Here is a 17,601-nt window from a genome sequence, read left to right on the forward strand (position 1 = left end):
AACACTTGGAATAATTCTTTAATAAGTTAGGCCCTGAACTGAATTTGGTATATTGCAGGTTTCAGGATAAGGACTCTCTGTGATACAGAGGTGTTAGAAATGGCTCCATAGCTGAGGTTGGGTTCTGATACCCACTTATACAAACAGGATGAAAATCCCTTTATTTCATATAGTGTATGGATTTATGAAAACCCCGTGCTGTTTATATTATAGAGGCGCCGTTCTGTATTTATGGTTACAATTGTGTCTGCTTTGCCATTATAAACTCCTATTATTAGGGGTTTACAACATGGCTGTAAAAATTTGTAGTGGATGGAAACTTGACACATAAAGGTCAACCCTGTAATAACACAGTTTTTAAAAATCAATTTAAAAAACTTTGAGTCATTTTTAGATTATGTGAATATAAAAAATATTGGTTCTAATTTTAGGATTGTCCGGTATCTTAATGTTATAGCATAAAACTCTCTTGTTTTACCAAAGTAAAAATACCATTGTTGCATTTGCTTCTTTTAATTTGCTTTTGTGGTGTCTGCTCTTCCCTCAAAGCAGGTATGGTTTCTTGGTATTGAATCCAGGCCTCCAACAGGCCCCTGACAGTAAGCAGGTACAAGAAAATGAAAAATACCTCCTGTCTTATTGTCTGGGGTTCTTGCTTGCATTTTGCTTTTTCTAAACTCTTTCAGCTTTCTCAGGTGTGAAGTTTTAGTTAGAGCAACATAACGCTACCGCCATAGAAAGTAAAGTAGCTAGACTGTAAGCTTTGCCAATATATTTAAATGACTCAAGGACCAGGCATCATGAAATACTAATCTTTACAATAATGTGTCTACGATTCTCTCTCTTTTTTGTGATAGCATTTGAACACTAAATAGTGATTTTTCCCCAAAGTCGTGTGTATATATGGTAATCATTTCAAAAGTGTTTTTGGCTATCATGCAGTCTACAGAGCTGAAGAACTTGCATTTTTCTGTTGTAGTGAGTCCATACGAACACAAAACAGAGTAGTGAATAGAGGAACAAAATTAACTTAGTTTTGTTCTGTGAATTGAGGTTATTTATTTGTACCAGTCTTTTAAGAATAGGAGAGACTTAGGTATTTAAGCAGTTATAGTAATGTAAGATTTCCATGGTGCTGTCAAGAAAAGCTTTGCTGATGAGCACTGTGGACAGATCTGATGTTGAGTCAAACCAAAAATTTACCCAGCCTTGCATCTCTGGTAGCGACTGGAAGCAGATGCTCCAAAGTCCAGGAGTTTGGAGGTTATGGGCTTCTTGGAGGTTGTGTCTGGACTGTTGGGTTTAATAGCCGCTGATGAATTTGTCCCTCAGCTTGAACTAATACGTGTTTCTAGTTATCAGTGTCACCTGCAGGTGAAGAAAGTGTTTTTCTTATCTGTCCAAAATTATTGTACGGCATCACTACAATGCAATGCAACACTTGAATACAGAATTTCTGGTATTTTATAGTCCAGTGAAATAATCTCAGTGTTTAGTCTTTGTAGCAAATTAAATATCAAACTCTGCTCTGTTACGGATTCTTAATTAATATATTGTTACTACTGTAATTAAAAGGTGATAGTAAGATGATAATGAAGCCCTTCCAATTAAATTGCAAAAAAGTCAAATCCTAAAATTCAAGTTGTTTGTGAAGCCAGCTTTAAATTAACTACATTAATGTCAAAATGAGAGTGATAAGTCAGTTCCTGAAGTCTTGGAAGTACTCTGTGTTCAAAGTCAGTACATGTACCAGTGCCTCAGGATAGCTTTTGTCAGTATGCTTTAGCACAGTTCAAATTCTGAAAAGTTTGTAGAAAAGGCTTACATGATTGACAGTGGCATATCTCAGTGTTAAATTCCTCAAGGCAGGTGGTTGTCATCTGTATTGGGCTGTTCTGTATGTTCATGAAGTACTTAAGGTTAAAAGAAGAGCCAGTTGGGTTATCATAGTGGCTGTATGTATATTTTCAAGTCAGAGAGCAGAAATCTTTTCATCACTTTTGATGTCAGTATTTGAGCTCTTTCTGTGCTCCAACATATTGTCACAGATTTAGGAAAATATGTGTGTTGCTGTACCAATAACTTACTGAAAAAGCTTTTTATAAAAGCATTTAACAGTAAATCTGATTTTTCAGTTTTCTGGTTTTTTTCAGTGGTTCCACCAGGGAGCCCTGGACCGATCACTCGACATGAGTCATATGACAGCTTAGCATCTGACCACAGCGGGCAAGAGGATGAAGAGTGGCTTTCACAGGTATGCTTTTTAGGGGCGTTCCAATTCAGGAGTGAAACAGTAATAGTATCCACCAGAAGTAAAATTCACAACTTTCCTCAAAATAGAAAGTAAGCTTCCAGTAGGCCATGGGTAATGCTGCATATAAAACTGACTTCACTCCTGACTTAACGTGGCATGAATTTGATGGTCTTTACATTTTATACAATCTATACAAGCTACATTAAAAGCCTTATAAAGCCCCCATCGTTACTGGCACAAGTCACATCCTTGGGAAGTTCGGAATGAAGTAGGAAGTTTCACTGGGCCTGACATGCTCCTTTTCAGACATGGGTAAAGGAAGTTGGCTTGGCAAAGTGGTGATGCCTTTTCAATTGTGACCTGTGCTGTACTTACTGCATTTTAACATAAAAATGGTAGACTAACTGGTTTACTTCCTTCTTTTTCTGGTTACCAGCTACTGCATTTTCTACTGATAATTCCTTTGAGTTATGGCTAGATGGAAATACTATAGTGCTTTAAAATGATCATGCTTAGTGGAATATTTTTATATGAGGTTAAATCTTTGTAGTTTTATCCATTCTTGCTTTGTTTCAGTCGATGAAGCTTCTCTTTAAGAACTCAGTACATACTTGACTATTTGGCTCAAAACATAACTTCAGTTTAAGAATGTAGGTCATGAAAATACACTGAGAATTAGCTCCTGTTAGCAATAAAAGGTTAGAGTGAAATAAATAAATAAAAATTACAAATGCTCTGGATTTACTAAAGCCATTATAGGGTACCTGATATGTGGAATTTGTCCTGACAAATTAGGTGGGTTTCTTTTGGTTTGAGAACAATGTTACAGGAGTGATGCATTAAATGTGTTGCTGGGGTGTATGGCATAAATATGAAATACTCATGAATGAGATTTGCTTCTCCCACTGGTGAATACATCACACACAGCATTTTCCTAAAATGAGAAGTTAGGTTTCCACATGTACCGGTCCAGGAGCAGCATTCATTGGGGAATCTATTCATGCGAATCCGCTTACCTGGCCTAAGTTTTCAGATGTGGCTGCACATTGATATATCTTACTTGCTTATGCTGTCTCTAATTTCTCAGAGCACAAAGATGGTGAAACAATCAGTGTAGTCAACAGGAATTTTATCACTGAGCTCATTGGGGCCAAGATTTCACCTGTAGTTTTCCACCTAACCTCTCCAGTACTGTTTGGATAGTTTAGCTTATTTTACTGTTCTGATGACTTTCTGGTTTAGTGGGCAACCTCAGGAAAAAGAGAGTAAGGTAAACCTACATTATGGAGATTAGTTTATTACTGATTCTTGGAAGATAGGAAACTCAAAGGAACTTAAGACTGCTTGAACTTCATCACATCTATCCCTCTAGAAGAGTAAATATATTTATAAGAGAGAAAAAAAAAATCCCAAGTGATGTCATAGAACACAAATAATTCAGAGAATGCTTCCGGAATGTTTAATTTTTGCTAAGTAGAGAGTGTGATGATAGCTCTTTTGAGCATGAAGATGCTAGCATTCTCTAAGCAAGCCACTTTAGATTAAGCCTAAAATGAAAGTATGTTTTTCAAAATTAAAGTGTTGTTATCAACAGTAACAGCATGCAGTGAAAAAACACTGCCCTTCACTTCAACTTTTCAATTAGAACAGTGGGTAATGTGTGCTGTCAGTGTGAAGTAGATACAATATGTTTGTCCTGCACACAACAGAACAGTGAATAGGAACATCTGGCCGTAGCCTCAGTAAAATTGCAAAGGCATCTGTTTACCTCTCGGCTCTGTGACACTGATGGTTTCAAGCTTAAAATATACAGATTACTTTATCTGTGGCCTAATTTACACTGCTACATAAAAGCTACTTGCCTCAGAAACATCTACAGTCAATCTGAGTTACGCTAAGATAAATGCAAAGATGGAAATAGTGCTAAATAGGCTGTGCATTTGTCATCTTACGTTAGCTGAGAACTTAGAACATTAGCCAGTGTTTAAAATTGCTTCTTAAAGAATTAAGAATCACTACTAGTATACATCTATGTCATATATGTACACAAAAATATATTTCATGAACTTCCTCACTAAATTGCATTTTTGCTGTGAAGCTGATCATTGTTTTAGCAGAAATTGATAGGAATTGAATAGTCTATTTTTGTCATCTTAAAGGTATGAGTTCACCAGAGCTTAATATTTTCATTCCATATTTCCTTTTTCTGATCTTTAAAGGCTCTTTTTGATTTTTAAAATTGTATCACAGAAGACTTATGCTTTGTTTACCCTGTCATTTACAAGGCCCAATTTTCCTGATCATATACGTTTCCAGCAATGTTACCATCTTAAATTTTCATGGTTGTTTGCATTCCTATAGTTGGCTTATTTAAGAGTTTGCCAGAATTGATACTCACCAGGTTTATAGTTATCAGTGTGAAAAGACATTTTTTAAATATTTTGGATGCTTCATTTACTGAAATAATTTATTTTTTCAAAAGTTCATATCTAGACTCTCACTGGGAGCCAATACCTAGTGGAAAATATGAATATTTGAAATTATTGTTTGCTAGACACACCACCTGCATTCTCTGTGCCTTTTGGAAGTAGGCATGGAACTGAGAAGCTTGTGTGTCTATGTGTATATCTACACCTAAACATACATACAGATACATATCTCATATATGCCTATTATATAATATATGTGTGGTTGTTCCTTGCAAACAAACACCCTTATGTTTTCATTGCTGGAATTTTGGTTAAATGAATATGTATGTGTGTGTAGCTGCCCTTTTAAACATCATGTGTTGCACATACATGTTTATATTACATCTGCATAGTAAGGAGTGTGACTTGGGCTGTTCAGTGTCTCACAGCACACTTCACATTGCTCTGTTACAAATCTTGTTGCTTTCCAGCAAGATGGTCTCTGCCAGAGGTATTCTCAGATATGCCAACAGTAATTATGAGCTTTGATTTGAAATACAGTTCGCACTATATACGTGTGAAGCTGCGCTGTTTAATGTGTCAACTTCTAGAAAGCAGCTGTAACAAAGCTGTAACGGCTTGTTTTTAAAACGTGCATCCATTGACCTGGTCAGTATTGAGGTTATCTGGGGGAGGTAGACTTTTTCAGTTCCTCTGCCTGCTCAGTGTAGATGCAGATGGAAATGTGTTCCCCTGTTTGTTGCCACAACAGGAGTAGCTTTTTAGTGTTCAAGTTTATAGCGTGTATTTCTTAATGGCAAGAGGAGGAGTGAACAGGGTCAGGTGAAGTCATAGCCAGGATGGACTGTTGGTCTTCAGAACAGTTTAAAACCTGGGGTGCAGTGTCCCCAAGCTGGTGGTTCAAGGGCTTTCAGGGCTCTGCAAGAAGCTCTTGGCTTTGGCTACAGCGTCGCTCTCTAGCAAAGGCATTCCGAATCTTCCCTTGTTCAGCTTCCTCCGAACTGATGGCACAAAACACTCTTTTTGCTTGAGAACAGCAGGATTCTGGGGGTTCAGTGTATTGAAGGAACCATTCAGTATATTGCAGGTTTTTGTTAAGCATTTCCCCATCTTCCCACAGGTTGAAATAGTGACTCACACTGGGCCTCATCGACGCCTGTGGATGGGCCCACAGTTCCAGTTCAAAACAATCCATCCCTCAGGCCAAACTACCGTCATTTCATCCAGTTCTTCAGTGCTGCAGTCACATGGTCCAAGTGATACCCCGCAGCCTCTTCTGGACTTTGATACAGATGATCTTGATCTCAACAGTCTCAGGTAAAAATAAAATCAATTTCCAAGCTGTTTCACATTTGTTGTGCGAATAACTTGCCTCATGCTTAAATGAGGCCATCTGTGTAGAATGTGTAATAGTTTTCATCAAGCTTGTCCAGATGAAAGTCTTAGAAGAGCGTGTGACTCAACAACAGTAAAAGTTCATCCAGGCCAAGCAGCTTAGATTCCTTTCTGCTGCCCCTTCTTGGGTAAATGACAGTGAAAGACAGTACAAAGTCTGGTGGCCTTGCTCAGCGTCGTCTTGGCTTTTACGGTTTCTGCATTGCTTAATAAATTCATTTTCTCAGACATGAGTGGGAGCTTTATGCCATAGATTTAGATGCTGACTGTGAAGCGGTCAGCATGTTGGAACAGTAAATGAACTTCTGGAATGTTTTTGCCCTCCCTGTTTTTTTTCCCCTTTCTTTGCTTCCTACCTTGTAATTCTTTTTCATATATTTAATTCATCTGGTTTTGGACACTGGCTGATTTGGAATTGGGGGCAGGAGGGGTGGGCCTGGGGAAGGGGAGAGAAAGAAGGAGTGCAAAGGTAAACGTGGGTTTATATTTACTGATAGCTAGTGATTTTGTAGAAGTGCTTTATGCACCATGTGTTTCTGCGTCCTGTCCAGTAACTCTCAAGATTTAACGAGTTTCCATGCTTCTGACTCTGCATGTGATTTGAAGTCCAAAGTTCTGTGGTATGGACTTGGATTGTTTGGGACTCTGAAACTCTTACGAGTAAAACAAGAGAGATGGATAATATGACTAATCCTATTAAAACCAGGCAGATTGTCCTTGGACTGAAAATACATGGTTTTGAAATGTGTGATTTCTCCTTGCATGTAATTACTCCCACAAGTAAGGATATAGCTGTCAAATATGTTATTTTTTTTATTGTATATATATGTAGAAAGAAAGCAGAAATTTTTAAAAAATTAATATAGATACATGTTACAAAAGGAATAGACAATCACAAATGTGTCTCTTTTCCTAAACCGTCAAAGAAAATGCTGCTGTTCTGGAGGGCGATAGAGGCCTTTTAACCAGTTTGGGTAGGGTGAGCTGGTTTTTTTTGAGGCTTTCCGAAAGCTCACATCTGAGACTTAGTTTGGGGATACTGCCTTTGTGTAGAGTCTCAATCTCTCTCTGGATGGATTATCCAGATCTTGGCTCTGCAAAGGAAAACAAAAGTTTTCAACAGTTGGCTGACTTAAAAATAAATAGTTGCTTAATTGGTTCAGCTGAATCAGGTTTGTGATTTAATTACAGCCCTCCTGAGCAATGATTTTGACATAGGTGGTAACTGTAACTTATTATTTAGGATTCAGCCAGTTCGTTCAGAACCTGTTAGCATGCCGGGGTCATCGCGTCCAGTTTCTGATCGCAGAGGAGTTTCAACAGTGATTGATGCTACCTCAGGTAGAAACTTGTTGATTTCATGTTTTCTTTGATATTCATGGCATTCATCAATCTTGTCTTTTTTTTGTCTGGTAACATGTTTACTAACCATTGCCATGTACTTAAAAGGATATCATGATTTTCAGCTGCACAATAGGGTAAGTGCTGTCTTATACGAATACTTTTTGAAAGCTACTGTAATGACTTTTTTTCCTCTTACCACTCAAATCTGAAGTCACAGCATTGTGGTAAGATATGAACACAATATTTATATTAAGTTTAACATGAGCTATAGAATGCTAAAAACTGCCTAAACTAAAAAGCAGAACATTTGCAATTACTAACACTGAAATGCTTTTATTAATGATGCCTAAAGCATAGAATATTACAGTTCCATCTCATTTATAAGATAGCTTTCATTGAAATGTAATCATAAGCGTAATTGATTTCTGTGAACAGTCAAGACAACAGGATAGTTTATCTAATGTTTGTGTAATAGGCACATTTTCACTACTCGACTCTAAAAGAGTGTGTAAATTTAATACTACAGTGGTTATGTTAATATCAACATAGTAATATATGTACTATAAAAGTTTTCTTCTTTTTTTCTCAATGGTGGGGTACAGTCCGTATAAAGAAAGGTCAGCAGAGCTTTATATTCTAGTACTGCTGTATAGCGTCTGAAGGGTCCACACAGCAGGATTTTGTCAAATAAAATCTCTCACAAGTAGAATTATTAAACACACAGCATTAGTCAAACAGTCAAGTCAGAGAGGATTTTAATCTTTAGCGATTTGAAAATCCCTGGAGACTGCTGATTGGATTGAGGTTAAACTGTAAAAAGAGACTGTAACACATACAGAAACTGGTTTCTGAAGGTTGTTTTAAAGAGAGTTAAAATAAAAGCTCCTGTTCCAGACTCTGTTTGCTATTGATATAAATTCCGAGTCCAAGATATTGCATTTTTTGCCAAATTAATTTATTTGGGTATTACAGGATATTTCTTAGATGTGTTTATAACTGAGTTCAATAATAACTACATTTACTTTGGATATTGAGGATTGTCATTATAAATTCCATTTTCAAATATTTAGAACTTGTTTAATTCACATTGAGCTTAGACAAACATCTGATGCTGGTTATTTAAAGGGAATTTTATTTGTTTTACTACATGACAAAGTAATTTTGAAAACAATTGTTTGATACAGAAGAAAACATAAATGCATCAGTTATGATTTTTTGGACTAGTTCATCTATGCCTATTACCCCTCAAAGACTGCAAACTTGAATCATAGGAGTGCTTCTGTCTGTGTATCTGACACTTCAGATTCAGAGTGATTAATAGCATAGCTGTTCTTCACTATCAATGTGACTAGGCCAGCTGATACAGATAGAGATATCTGGGTTATCAGGGTGGGGTTTTTTTCCTCTTCTGTATGAACGGAGCAGTGCCATTACTTATAGCAGGGATGTTTAATAATTCTGAAATATAACCATTCTGGAACGATAATGCGTTCTAAAACTGTGTTATTCCATCTACAACAGAAACAGTGAACCACATAGAACTGTACCTCTTCTATGCTAAACAACCTTTCCTGAAGTGTGGATGGGGCCCTAATATGAAATGGCTCATATGAATGTGATGAAGCTCTATTGGTAATGCCTTTAACATGTGTGTCCATATTAAAATTGCCAAAGTCAATTGTATACATTGTTATGATACTGAAAATATATTTACTGTACAGCAGTGACTCAGTTTTGTTATAACACCTCATAAGTTTTGTATAAACAATACATGGATTTTGTTAGGGACATGCTGATAGCAGTGTTTTATTTAACTTCACTGCCAGACAGTTTGGATTTGAATTGATTTTTGATTCAGGGACTTTACCATCCATTTGCAGTTTTCATATTGCCTGATCCCCATCCTTTCCCATGCAGAAATTATTGGTCCAAAATTAGGGTAGATATGCCAGATTATGTGTGATGGTATAGGGGTGCGAATTCTGCTGCAGAGTAAAGGAGACACAAGGAAAAAACATACGCTGTTTTTTGAGATCTCGTGCTTTTCTTGTAACAGAGCCCAGCAAAGGGAAGAAGAGTATTTTATGCTTACTTTCCTCTCTTCCCACCTTTGAGATGTGCAGAAAATTACATTAAGCTCAGCTCTGAATATAAAGGTTTTATTTTAAATGCTCTTCATGTACAACATTGCATTTTTTGTGTTATAGTCCACTACTGTAAGTATTCTAATTTCCTGCTATTACCAAGGCGTGCCCTAAATGGCTTACATTCTTTATGGAAAACAAATTTATTGGAAAATACGTTTTCAGGTTTGAAGGATTTTTAAGTAGGTCATAAATTTTTACTGCCTAAGCTGAACCAGGAAGTGATTCTTCAGTTATGACCCATGCATTTGAGTCTGTTGCACTTTATGAAGATGCTTATCTGGCTGTTTGATTGCCTGTTGCTTAGAGATACAACCAGCGTGGCGCCTCTTCTTATCTAACTCCATCACTTGTTCTTCCTATCAAAAGATTTCAAGTACATGTTTATCGTCTTCCATTATTCTTCTGCCATTCTCGATAGCTTCCTTCCTTCTCCCCCGTTGGTGACAACTCTGTTGTTGCATTTCATAAGAAATTTGTGTAATTTTTTTGTCAGTATTTTCACATGTCTGTAAAACTACGGTATATTAATGACAATATTCTCTCACAAGATCATTTGCAAAAATCTTCATTTAAAAAGTACAGAACTCTAATACTGTTACCAGGAATGAAAATTTGCAATGGCATTTTCAAGGTGGATGGCTGTATCTGTAAAGATTACTTGGGTAAATTTAAAAAAAATGCATATTTCAATATGGTTATTTCAACTTTACTTAATTCTCCTGGGATATTCTTCTCTGGGTTTTTTTGTTTTGTTTTTAAATCAGATCTTTAAAAAAAGTTTGCAAAAATGTAGTCACCTAAAGCTACTGGATATTTGTCCCTCAATGCACACATTTTAGTCATATGCATCATAGAGAGAATTATACCCTCAAGGATTAAATGCACTGTAATTCCAGATGCTATTCCAGATTGGCAGTTAGAAACGGTAAAGGGACAACACTGAGTTTAAATCCTTATAAAGCAGGAAGCCTTTAATAATAATGGAGAAAAAGAACCACTACTGTACACATAGTAAATGCACACTGCATGTAGCAAGCAGGCATGTGTGCTCATGTGTCCATTCTTTCCAAAGTGCTGACGCTATCAGCTGGTTGCATTGGGTTTAACGAAAGTAGGGTAAGTCTTTGTCAGGTTACATTTAAGGCTTTATTAGACACCAGAGATGGAAGAGAAACCTTGCAAGTGCCCTGTCTGCAAGAGGTGCTGCAGCTTAAGGTCACACTCCTTACATAACCAAACCAACCAACGCTGAGACAGAAATCTGTAGTGCAACAAAAAAAATATTTGTTGCTGAATGACCTGGCTCTATTTCAGAAGACCACTCCACAGGCATGACTTGAAAACTTTACATTACCTGTACGCATTGAATGCTGTTCCTTTCTTTGATGTGACAAGCATTAGATATGATTTTTGGCTAGCTGAGGATATCTACAGAATGATGGAGACTCATCTAGAAAATATAAGCATAGGCTAGACATGTAATTGAGTATTTCCAGGTACCTTTCTGAATTTTTATACTATAACCTGTATATAAATTATGCATGTCATATGTGTTACATACCTGAAAAATCAAACCTGATAGAACTCTACTAATAATAAATAATGCAGAAATTAACGGGTGTAGGAAGGTCAGGATGTCTGTATGGAACGACAACTCTGAACTTTCAAAAACAGAAAACCTCTAGAGAAAGGATTTTGCAGCAGTTCCTGATCACAGTAAATTTGATTGCACAGCTGCATTGAGTCTGTAAGGGCAAGGGTTTCCCTTAAACTGTAACAAATGTGTTGAAGGGCTCAGGTACTCAGGTATGCTTGGTCATAGCTGCTAATTCAATCCTGCTCAGTTAAAAAAAAGTGTGTGCATCTCTCTGTGTGTTTATGAAAAGCCTTGTTTATTCCCTCATACAAAGAGGTTTTTGACACTTACCTGTCAGTCAAGGAATGATTTTGTTGCACTGTCAGCAGAGCAGGAAAGCGTTGACGAAGAAGTTGTCTCATCTCTGTTTTGCATCAACCTTTTCCTGTCCTACCTGGAGGAGATCTCTCTTGCTTGCTTGCTTAGGACAAATACAGAAGTTAGAGTGGGAAGGATTTTAATGAATAAAATTAAACTGTAGAAGAAAAAGATCCTGAGCATTTTTTTCTTCTCTGATTGTGTGTGGGGCAGGGGGAACCTTTATGTTCTTACCTGAAACCTGGCACGTGCTGCGCTTCTTAGGGATGCACGCGTAATTTTTTAATGAAGATTGTTTATTACTGTTGTATGAAACTCTGACAATACTAAGCTCTCTTCTGGTTACTTCAATCAATGCCCACTTAAAATTGGCTTGTAATTTAGTACTTCCCTTTCTTTTGTGTGTGACTGGCTAGTCACGGACAGATAGCTTGTTGCCTGCAGAGGGTTTAATGAACAGAAGAATTGACTTGGGTTTTGTGGGGGAGGGAGTTTGTCTTCCCTCCCCTCTGCCTGTGAAGGATCTTTTATTGTTCATCACCACACCTGTGAGATAGGGACCATGGGACGAATTTTTACTGTCCAGAAATGCTCTCACTTGGAATTTAATAAACACTTCTGCTGTCACACCTTAAACCATCTGAGCTCTTCTCTGTTGTATGTGTGATCAAATATTTATTCCCAAATGCTGTACAGCAGAAAGTGCTGCCTTGGAGTAGCGGAGATCAGTTATTCAGGTAGTAAAGATGTGTGAATGCAGCTGGCAGATGAAGTCACCAACATTATGAATTCCCAGGCTGTCCTTACTGCCACAGGCAATAACTGACAGGCCTGAGCGGTTGCTGGTTTCCCGTTACGGGTGCTGGTAGGGCCCGGGGAGTCCTGGCGTCATGGATACTTGAGCTGCCCTGCTTGAGTGGAGCCGGCCAGCGCTGGAGGGTCCTTGTTGCACAGAGATGTAATCAATATGGTCTGGAGTCCTTGACCTGAACCTGTAATTACCTGGATGGTATAAAGGTAGTTTGTTGTTGCAGATAGAGATTGAACACAGATCCTCTGAGTATAATGCTGAGCTTTGAAGCCAAGGAGGAGATTTGGCCCTTGGTCTGTTCTTCACAGCAGTTAAGAGGTTTTAATAATGGTCATATACAAGCTGTTCTTAGAGAGCATCACCTGTTTGGTAACAGCAAAAACACGTACTTGGCATTGCTTGTTTTGTACTTCTACATTCTGTCAGCTTAAATTTAAATGAGTGTAAGTTATGGTTCTTCCCTGGAATAACTTCTGAGCCAACTCTGTTAAGTGTTTTAAATAGATATGATATTATTATGTTATTTGAAAACATTTTGTGTATTGCTCCTAGAATAGTGATAGCATGTGGGATATATCAGGTATTTTTGTTTTCTTGGTGCAATGCACACACATTTGCACGCGCTCTTACTCTCTCCATCGTATTCGTCCGTCTTGCTAAATGTGTGCCTGTGTGTGAGCTGTATAATACAAAGTTCTCCTATATAGAAATTTTTCCAACTTGTTTTATTTCATCTAATTTGAGAAAATGTTATCAGTTGATTTTTGAAGAGAGCCTTAAGACAGAACTGACTTCAGCAGGCTCCGAGATGCCAATGTGGTATACATGATTACATTTAGAAACAGCTATGCCCTATAGACTATGGAGCTGTGAAGAGAAAGTAAAATGACCTGACACCAGTGACTGGGCACTTGCTGCTGGATCATTGCCTGGCTTGTGAAAAGACTCAGCTGCAGGGATACATGGAGTAGCATTAATGTCTTGAAACACTGGTGGGTGTTTTCTGTAGGCAGGAGAAGTATACTGGAGAGGAGGGGCATGGGAACAGTGACTGAAAGGCAGCAGGATCATTATATACTGATTTATTTTTGCCTCTGTATGATGGTTGTGGGTGGGTTAGTCTGTCAGTTCTGGAGATGGGAACTCACTCTGCGCAGCATAGCATAGTGATGTGGGGTAGCTGCTACCCTGCTGGTGACAGAGGAGCCTGTTATTCCTCATCCCTGTTTGCCTTTGGTTTAGCTGAGGAGGTTCGTAGTAGTTGAAGCAATTAATCTCTTCTAGGACAGTTATGTGTCAAAGCACAACCATCTCTCAGCTAAAAAAAATGGTTCAACATGCAAGTTAGTTTCACAGATGCAAGTGAAAATCAAAAATGAACGATTTCTAGACACTGCTGTGTTAGGTTAAGTTTGACTTTAAGCAATTTAACTTACTCAAGGTGCTTAATCCCCCAAAGGCTGATCACCTTGTTCATCTTGCTAATGTGATTCTTGATAGTTCACAGGGGACTTTGACAAACAAGAAACCCAGGAATTTTCACATTGATGTCATAGCTAGATGAGAGAATAACTGTGACCTAACCGACATAATAACCAAATACAAGGTAATGGGGTTTTTCTTCATATATGAAGATAAGTTGCAGTGAGGCCTCCGGGACCCACATTAATGGTCATTGGTGCAGTCCTCTGTTGCTCAAAGACAGTTGTTCTTATGTCACACAACCCACTTGACGCATGTACCGGTGGTCCATTAATGCAGACAGTGGAGTGTCTTACTGCTTAAGCGTTATATACTAACTTTTGGTTGGGTAAGCCACCTTCAGTTCATATAATGGTTTTTCAGCTGAAAAATAGCAGTGTGCTAGAGCATAGTCTGGTCCAAGCATGTAGACGCCTTCTGTTTGTTTACAGGGGAAAAAAATCCGAAATGCACAATAGATATTTTGTATGTCAGTACCTAACGCAAACTCATTCTGAATACAAGATTGTCTTATGTACACCTTAATTGTCTTTCATTAACAATTGTTAATGTTCTGTGTAGGTAGCTTTTAAGCTCTGAATAAGTGGAAAGTGTTGATTCTAATCATATCTGACACCACAATCTTCTGTGGAACAACACATGAGCTGAGATTCCCGACGGGCTCCTGTAGGATACAATATTTATTATAGCTTGAGATCTAAGAGCTCCTAGCTACTGTTAAACTTACAAGAGATCCAGAAACCTCAGTGTCTGTACTTGTGTTTTTATAGATTGCACAGAAATAACACACTGAAAGCTATTTGCAAAGTAGCATGTTCATTGACATTTCTGCTCTTTTTTATACGGTGCTTAAATGAATCATTTTACAAATCTTGATATTTTTATAAGTTTGTAATATATTCTAAGCTCATCTATTAATCTAGACTGTTTAAAATGTTCTTAAAATGGTATTAGGTGTGCAAGTTAAAAGAAGAGTATTTGAACATCCATCTGCAAATGAATTTCAGAGTCAGTATTGTTTCCGGGAAAGCTTTCATGTAGAAACAGTTTTCCAGTTTATAATAGAGAGACATTCTTATTTAACCATTTCACTAAGTTAGCCTATCCTTCAAAGTATTTGCTCACCATTTTCCATGTTTGCTTTGAAAAACCTCTGACTGTGCTTCATTATTTCTTGTTTCAAGTGTATCTCCTCCTCTTTGGACTGTAGTCTCTGTCAGACGCTAGGTTTTTAACCGTCAGGATTGCTTGCTGGTTCTGGTCCTCTTGAGATCCTCCAACTTTTCCTCCCCTGCTTTCAGGAACTGTTCCAGAACATCAGCCCTTGTCCTCAGGGCTCTGCAGACTCTTCCTTTTATCTTTCAGCTTCTTCCTGCCTGTAAAACACCCGTAGAGGATTGATGTCCGTGTCCGGACCGCACAGCAACTACCTGAATACTATAGGTTGTGATGGCCTCTTTAGAGCAATTAAATCTGTAGATTAAAACTGGGCACGAAGCAGCCTCCAAGAATGTTTTTTGGGTTTGGCTTTTCAAGGACAGTTGGAAGTGGTGTGGCAGCTGCTAAGCAATGTCCCCTAGTTTCATAGTGAATCCTAATTTTTTTTATTCCCCTCTTCATTAGATGGCAAAAATAGCTTTTAAAAGCTAAGTATGGTGGCTTTAATTTTTGTGTTTTTCCAAGTAGTGAGATAATAGTGCTGCATTTTAAATCAAAACACTCTGCACAAAAAGAAAGGAGAAGCTGAGGAAGGAGTTGATCAGCTGCTGGTTTGCTGTGCAGCCGTTGAGCGCTCAGCTGTGCGAGTTGGCCACCGGTGTCATACCAGAAATTACTTTCAATATGAATCGCTAATTTTCTTCTCACTTGTATTTCCTCATACTACAGATAATATGTTGTTTTGTGGATAATACTTTACTACGTAATAATGAAATGTTTGACACTTCTTAATATTTCCAGAGCCACAAAAACTCGTTCTTTTGTAAATCACCACAGGTTGAATGTCTGATTTCAGTTCATTTGGTCCAACCCACTGGTCATGGTGGAAAGACTCTACAGAAACTCTCTACATAGGCTATATCTGGATCTATACGGAAATAGCTTTAAACAAGAGCATAAGTCCTCACATGTTTTGTTTGGGGTTTTTTTTTAAATATAATGTCAGCATATGCACCTATTTTCACCATTGTTAATCCAAAATCGGCAGGTTTTAGCTATTGTTCGTTAAGAGTGTAATATGGATGAGTGAGCAGAAGTGTGTGTTTAGGTATATACCATATAAAACTGAGCTCTTTGGTATGATAGATTAGCCAGGCATTTGATCTGTTTTAAGGTGGAGTTTCATATTTTGAAGGTGTTACAATCACAGCCTCCTCGCCCTGCCTTCTTGCTGAAGTAAGGATGTTCTCTGCTGGAAATAAGTATTTATATCTATGTTGAAATATAGCCTTTGGTACTTACTTGTATATATTTTATGGCCTCAATGACGTAAGGGGTAAAAAAACAGATGGAAAATATTTTGTTTTTCTTAATTATCCAATGCCGTGAAATATCCATCGGCTTGCGGTCGTCTTGGCTCCTCCCCCTGCCTTGGACGCGATCCCTGGCATGATTCCAGCCAAGTTTTTAATAGTGCTTTATCTGCTGCTTGCGTTGCTTTTAACTTTCACTTTTTATTAGAACCAAAGCTAAATTGGGTGCCGGTTAGTACTCTAGCTATGGGTGGAGTGCTACAAAAAGCCAAAGCTGGTGCCAGCAAGCAGTTGCCACAGAGAGCAGGCGACGTGTGGGGTGAGCCGGGAAGGGGAGCGTGGGGTGAAAGGAGCCCCTGTTTGTCACCATCTGCCTCCTCGGCCAGTTATCGTGTGCAAGTACAGAGTCGCTGGCAGTGCCTCCAGCTGTGGGGGCTCTGCAAATAGGAGATCTCTTACAGTCTTGACCACTGCTGGCTGCTGGGGACAGCCTGCCCGGGGCTCGCCTCCTTCCAAAAAGAAAGCAGAGTCTTAGAGGGAGCATGTAAAGCCAAGTACTTTGCGTACATAAACCTTCTGGTGCTATTCCCCTTGTAAAGGTGAAAACAAGCAGGTCACAGTCAGTAAATGACAGAAAGCAGACTTGGGATTATTCACATCATTAGCACAGGATTTCTCCAGATAAGAGAAGTGGTATATGAGCCTCTATTGCCCTGAGGCTGTCTTTCGTTTACTGCGCAGGGCGTGGTCCCTTAAAATGGAGCAAGAACAGGGAAAAGAAAAAGGTGGTAATATGACTAACATATGGTTTTTGCTGGAGTTTGGCCACAGATTTAAGGCCTCAGAGTGGATTCCTGGGGCCTTCATATGCTATCCCAAAACCAACACAAAAGCCTTTCCAAATACATTTTATAAGCTCTCTGATTGTAATAGTCCTATCAAAAATCCCATGTCCCCGGGTCAAGTGGGGTGCAGGCCCTCCTCTTCTGAAATCTCAGGCTTGCCAAGTCTCTCTTGCCTGATATTTCCCTCCAGCAACAGCGGGCAACCGTTTGTGCCTCTTGTGCCGGGTGCGCTGTGTAGAATACCTATAGGGGTGTCCAGCACAGCTGCTTTCCCTTGAGCTCACATGTGCTCCGAGAGAGTGGGACCTACACGCGCTCGCTTGCCTGGGCTTTTGTCCCAGATGCAGCTGGCCCTGGCTGTGTACAGCCCACCTGTATTTCTGGATAATTCATAGAATTTGCTAGGCTTTGGCACAGAGGCCAAATGCTTGCTCGTGAGTATCTGGTTGGGTTTGAGCGTTAGTTTTAG

The 17,601-nt window shown here is 38.7% G+C and overlaps 1 protein-coding gene across 12 annotated transcripts in view; it reads left to right on the forward strand.

Moving 5' to 3' along the window:
* BCAS3 (BCAS3 microtubule associated cell migration factor) overlaps positions 1–17,601 on the forward strand; it is a 374,723-nt gene that overhangs the window by 170,026 nt on the left and 187,096 nt on the right. For 11 of the 12 annotated variants that reach the window (XM_052803641.1, XM_052803648.1, XM_052803647.1 and 8 more), the window contains 3 exons: positions 2,154–2,254; positions 5,804–6,000; positions 7,322–7,419. In XM_052803641.1, coding sequence (XP_052659601.1) covers positions 2,154–2,254; positions 5,804–6,000; positions 7,322–7,419 — 396 coding nt within the window. Of the gene's footprint in view, positions 1–2,153; positions 2,255–5,803; positions 6,001–7,321; positions 7,420–8,943; positions 9,051–17,601 lie in introns of those variants that run through there. The other variant, XM_052803651.1, reaches the window with a different exon arrangement.

This window comes from Harpia harpyja, chromosome 12, assembly GCF_026419915.1.
Source record: "Harpia harpyja isolate bHarHar1 chromosome 12, bHarHar1 primary haplotype, whole genome shotgun sequence".
Lineage (NCBI taxonomy): Eukaryota > Metazoa > Chordata > Aves > Accipitriformes > Accipitridae > Harpia > Harpia harpyja.